This window comes from Poromitra crassiceps, assembly GCF_964638095.1.
Source record: "Poromitra crassiceps genome assembly, chromosome: 30".
NCBI classification, from domain to species: Eukaryota; Metazoa; Chordata; class Actinopteri; order Beryciformes; family Melamphaidae; genus Poromitra; species Poromitra crassiceps.
The window spans coordinates 4,151,119-4,156,760 of NC_139652.1; the positions used below are offsets into that span (position 1 = coordinate 4,151,119).

Genomic DNA, 5,642 nt, shown 5'->3' on the forward strand with positions numbered 1-5,642 from the left:
TCCATGCAAAGAATCGTGAGTGACCATAAAACATTCGGTTTAAGCGAGAACAAAAAATAACAACGGAGAGAGAAAAAAAAGCGATTTTAATTTTTTTCTCCTTCACTGTAGGCTATAGCTTCACCAAAATCACATTGTAGAAAATGCTCCGTAATGGCCCACCTTCAGGCCTGTTCTTGGGGCAATTGACGCCCACAAACCAAGGAGCCCACGATGCAATGATGATGTCACCGGGGATGATGTCAGAGTTCACCTTGTGAGGTCATCGGTGATGTCAGAGTTTCCCCTGTGAGGTCATCAGCGATGTCAGACGGTCTAGGCTGTCTCCAGACTGTGTGATGGCAGACGTGACTTTGTGAGGTCATCGATGATGTCATACCTCCCGGGACATTGTGACATCACCAACGATGTCATACCTCGAATGTGGGGGGTATAATAATAATAATATTCAAGTTTATTCATTTAGGAAAAACCCCTTGAGATGAATCATCTCGTTTTCGAGGGGGTCCTAACAAGCAAAAACAAGATTCAAGGAAGTTACAATTTAAATCAGAAGAGACATGACAAACAAGACAAAAGAGACAGGTGTTGTTATAGGTTGTTAAAGGTGTTGTTCTGTTATTGTAAGCTACTCTGTATACTGCTTCTGCCTGATATCCCAAATAAATCAGCCTGAAAGACATCTCTGTGGTTCTAATCGATCACTGATCTTACCTAAGATCCAGCAAACTTCACACAAACTTCCTAACACACATCACACATCAATGGTGTCCTGCTGGTTATACTACAGCACTCACTTTGGGAAAAAATATTATTTTGCATAATCTGTGAATTTTTATTGGGAAAATTTATCAATAAATTCATTCTCAGGTCACACATCAATGGCCTCCTGCTGGTTATACTACAGCACTAAGTTTAGAATCACCCTGTTAGATATTTGCTTTCGTAATGACACTTACTATACAAGAAGTAGCACATATTGAATGGAATAACAACTGCCACCATTTGGTGTCACTCCATCCGTGCAGTACCCCATCTAGCCACATCCCAGGTAAGCCTGCCCCCACAGTTGCTATGACATCATGCATGTGGTCTTGTTTTGTCATTTGACAGTTGTCTGATGATCCAGTCTACTAGCTGTGGCTCCTCAGCAGTCAGCAGTTTATTTTATTTTATTCTCTACCAAAATATCCATCTGTTCCCATAAAGGCACGTTAATAATTGACCTAAAAACATAATAATTCACCATAATGTGCATTAAATCAAATGTAATCAATCTCAAAACTTAATGAAAATCAAATAACGTGATAAAATCTTGAGCCTGTAAAATGTCATTTTTGCTCATAATATAGGCCTAATAACTTCTTATGTTATTGCTATTTCACATTACAGGCCTGATAACAATATGTATGCAAGCAGTTAGATAATAACTGCGGCGGTCGCTGCATGTAGTGCTTAATATAAATAAAAATACATCAGGGTCATATCAATAAATGTAAGCTACTCATCTTATTTAACTCAGTTCATACACATTATTTGTATTGTTTATTTTCTGCCACAGTTTCTCTCATTTCTCTGAGTTGTTTGTCTTTCATCCAGCTGGAGAGAGGCTGGCTGTGTTTCTGCTTTAACTTAATGGTTGTATGTATATTGTGTGGTTATATGTTGTGTGTATGATATAAAAAATATACGATTAAGTACAACATGCAGTTTTCAGTAAGGTCACCTTTGGGACAATGGGATCTGTTCTATTTAAGATGAGGGTTTGTGTGGAACAATGTCGCCCTCTGGTGGATTGTACTGGCCACGCTACAGCATGTGTGCAGGCTGGCTGGCTTTCTGTTGTTTCTACTCTGAAAGTAAAAGGAGCGCCGTCCTCCACGAGATGGAGTAGCTCTGTTAGCGCGCGAGAGTCTCTCTCTCTCTCTCTCTCTCTCTCTCTCTCTCTCTCTGAGACTCTCCCGCACTCAGAGAGAGGGAGACTCGTGCGCACTAGAGAGAAAGCGCGCGCGAGAGAGACAGAGAGAGAGACTCGCGTTCTATCTCTCTCTAGTGCGGGTGAGTCTCTCTCTCTCTCTCTAGTGCGCGCGAGTCTCTCTCTCTCTAGTGCGCGCGAGTCTCTCTCTAGTGCGCGCGAGTCTCTCTCTCTCTAGTGCGCGCGAGTCTCTCTCTCTCTCTCCTTCAGTCTCAACCTGTTTTACTGGCTTGTTGACAAGAACATTCCTGTGTTGCCAAAGTGAATGGATGAAAAAGAGAATCAATAAAAGACAAATATATTTCAGGGAAATCAAAACAAGGAAATAGAAGATAGAAAAGGATCAAAGTACATAAAGTGAGCATAAGATTGTCAAGACAAAGTATACAGTGAGTCATGTGTCATATAAATCCATACAAACAATGCAGACTACATGAACATATACATGACATCATATGATACTTCCTTGATTTTCATCACTCAACTGATTTAACAACAGAGCAATAATACACTGCTTTATTTAAAGACAACAATAATGACATATTCAAGTCAACAAGTTCTGTTTCAAACTATACAGATCAAACATTCTTCATTTAATGTTGATCATTTTCACACTAAAATGTCTGTTCTTGTTGCTGTTACTGTTCACACACACACACAAACACATGCGCGCACGCACGCACGCACGCACACGCACACACACACACACACACACACACACACACACACACACACACACACACACACACACACCACACACAACACACAACGTCTGTTCACAACCACAAGGGCAATGAACTTGCATAGAAAACATTATTGTGACTTTAGGTGTTTGTGTTTGGTGACAGTAGCTGTGTTTCCATTACAGTTTTTCGCAAAATAATTGCGATATTTCTACAACTTCGACAATGTACAATTGCGACTTGTAGGCGTTTCCATTGAAGTTTAGTTTGAGTGACGGCGCACACACCTGAACGCAATTCCCCGTTGCAGCAGCTGCCACAGTGATTATGCACGGAGATCTGCCCCAAATCCCGTCCCCTGCATGCTCAAATCTAACCAATGGTCAATGCAAATCACAACATGAAGTTACAACGCATATAAACGAGCCTGATTATCAATTCAAAAGAACATGTTGCTGGCTGCGGTGAATGCAGTGAGCGCGAGAGGCAGAGGAAAAAAGGTAGCCTACAACTGCGCGCACACAGACAGGCAGCCTGTCACCATGGACCGATTTCTGTCATTAAACATGATCTTTTTTCCCCAGCTCCGCTTTTGCACAACACTCGTCTTTCTGCTAGGTTGCTGCGGAGGTTTTGCCACGGCTTATCGAACCCTTTCTCCCTCATTTTCCTTTCATTTTCGCTCCTTTTCCAAAGGAGAATGGGTCACATGACGTGCAAATGCGGAAAAGTGTGTTTCCATTACACTTTTGCGATAAACTGCTATATCGACACGTCTGAAAAACCACCTCATGAGAGCGCAAAAACTTTTTGCGATATTTGGAGGTTTTTCGAAATTTACGTGTTTCCATTACCCACTTTCTATTGCGATATTTAGATTTTGCGCATTTCTGATGGTAATGGAAACACGACTTGTGTTTCTCTCTCACTCCTCTATCTGACACAGAGACATTGAGGCATCAACAGACACATAGAACCCAGGGTAAAGAGGTTCAGTGAATTTGGACTGGAAAGTGTGGAGGTGAATCAGTTTGTCAGAGCAAACGTTGTAGAAGGACAGAGAGCCAGCAGACCAGTCAAGATACACTGCACTCTGTTAGAGCGAGAGGAGGAGGGGAGACGTATGACTGATTCTGTGTCATTGTGCACGGCATTGTAACGATCATCAGAGCAGTACAGACTCCAGGACTTTTCATTATGTCCAAGCAGACTGTCATCACCCCCTCCTCTCCTGCTGATTCCTCTGTAAGTCACTCCTATATGAACCCCTCCTTTCCTCTTCACCTCCCAGTAACAGCGATCAGTGAGACCATCTCTACACAGCAGCTGATCCCAGGTGTGAAATCTCTCTGGGTGATCAGGATATGGCTGCTTCTCTATCACCCACGTCACCTTTCTGTTGTCTTCAGACAGGAGGAGGCGTCTGTGTGCTGTGTTTGGGTCCAGTGTGAGATCACAGGCATCTGATGAGACAACAAGACTCGTTACAGCAGCAGCTTCTCATCTAATAAACCTGTTTGTTTGTTTGTTTGTTGATTTATTGACAGTTCATTTCTCAGCAGTTTGATGATGTCACATGATGTCAGCCATCTTCCTGACTCACAGGATATGAATGAATGGACGTCACAGACTGTGCTGTAGATGCACTTTCCTTCTCACTAGTTGAATGTGTTGCTTTGTTTTTATGAATCAAACTAAACTAAATAAAATACACACTTACATTTACTCATAGCTTCACCTTCAGGGCGTTTCAAACCTCTGCACTCCACGATGTTCCACACTGGAGGAATAAACACACACACACACACACACACACACACACACACACACACACACACACACACACTTTAATGGGGTCTGCAGCCGAAAAGTTGGAACACATTAAACTTTTGGAAAAACACAACCTGACGTCACACTGCAGTGGCCAATCACATCAACGCCCACACACACACACACACACACACACACACACACACACATACACACACACGCTCTCTCACACACACACACACACACACACACACACACACACGCTCTCACACACACCACACACACACACACACACACACACACACACACACACACACACACACACACACACACACACCCTTCTCTTTCTCTCTCTCATTCTATTTATCTCTCCCTCTCTCTCTCTCTCTTCCTCTCTCTCTCTCTCTCTTCCCTCTCTCTCTCTCTCTCTCTCTCTCTCCCTCTCTCTCTCTCTCTCTCTCTCTCTCTCTCCTCCCTCTCTCTCTCTCTCTCTCTCTCTCTGTGAGGCTCAGGGCCTCTCTTCAACGTGCTGACTTGACTTCTTTGTTGACTTGTCTTGGGGTCGTTTTGACTCTTTCTGTCTTGATGTTCAGTTTTCAGTGTAGCAAGAGCAAACAGAGGATGGGCTATATAGTAAATGTCTTGCTGGGGCAGCAAAGATGGCTGTGTGTCTTAGCAGGAAGAGGAAATAGATGCAGACGTCTAAGTAGACCTTGTAGTCTTGTTGAAGGCTCTGGTTAGGGTGAGAGTAACCATAGACTTTGAGAAGTACAAAAGGATGCAGGACATGGGAGTGTTTGAGAGCAGCTGGTGTCTGGGGAAGCTGTGTGCAGGCTGGAGGGAGGAGAGCTGCTTTTTAACACACAGCTGGGATGAGGAGGGCCTGACAAAGTGTATGATTGTCCATGACCGCTCGGTTTTGTTTTGTTTGGTGTTGCTGTGTCAAAAAGGGAAAAAAAAGAAGTGTTTTTGTCGAGGGGTTGCATTGGTTCTGATTTGTGTTTTTGTAAAAAATGGTTTGTCCTCTGCCATGATGTACATGTCATAGGTAGAGGTTTCATTAAAGGCTTGTTAAAACTCAAAAATCTCTCCCTCTCTTTCTCTTCCTCCCTCCCTCTCTTTCCTCTCTCTCCTGCTCTCTTTCTCTCCCTCTCTTTCTCTCCCTCCCTCTCTCTCTCTCCTGCTCTCTTTCTCTCCCTCTCTCTTTGTATCTC

The 5,642-nt window shown here is 43.2% G+C and overlaps 1 protein-coding gene across 1 annotated transcript in view; it reads right to left on the reverse strand.

The window, feature by feature from the left end:
• Positions 1 to 2,287: 2,287 nt before the first annotated feature.
• Positions 2,288 to 5,642, reverse strand: part of LOC310800612 (uncharacterized protein) — a 13,294-nt gene continuing 9,939 nt past the window's right edge. The window contains exons 4-5 of the mRNA XM_083663242.1: positions 4,379 to 4,438; positions 2,288 to 4,121 (exon numbers count right to left, since the gene is read on the reverse strand). Coding sequence (XP_083519368.1) covers positions 4,399 to 4,438 — 40 coding nt within the window. The 3' untranslated portion in view covers positions 2,288 to 4,121; positions 4,379 to 4,398. The remainder of the gene's footprint in view (positions 4,122 to 4,378; positions 4,439 to 5,642) is intronic.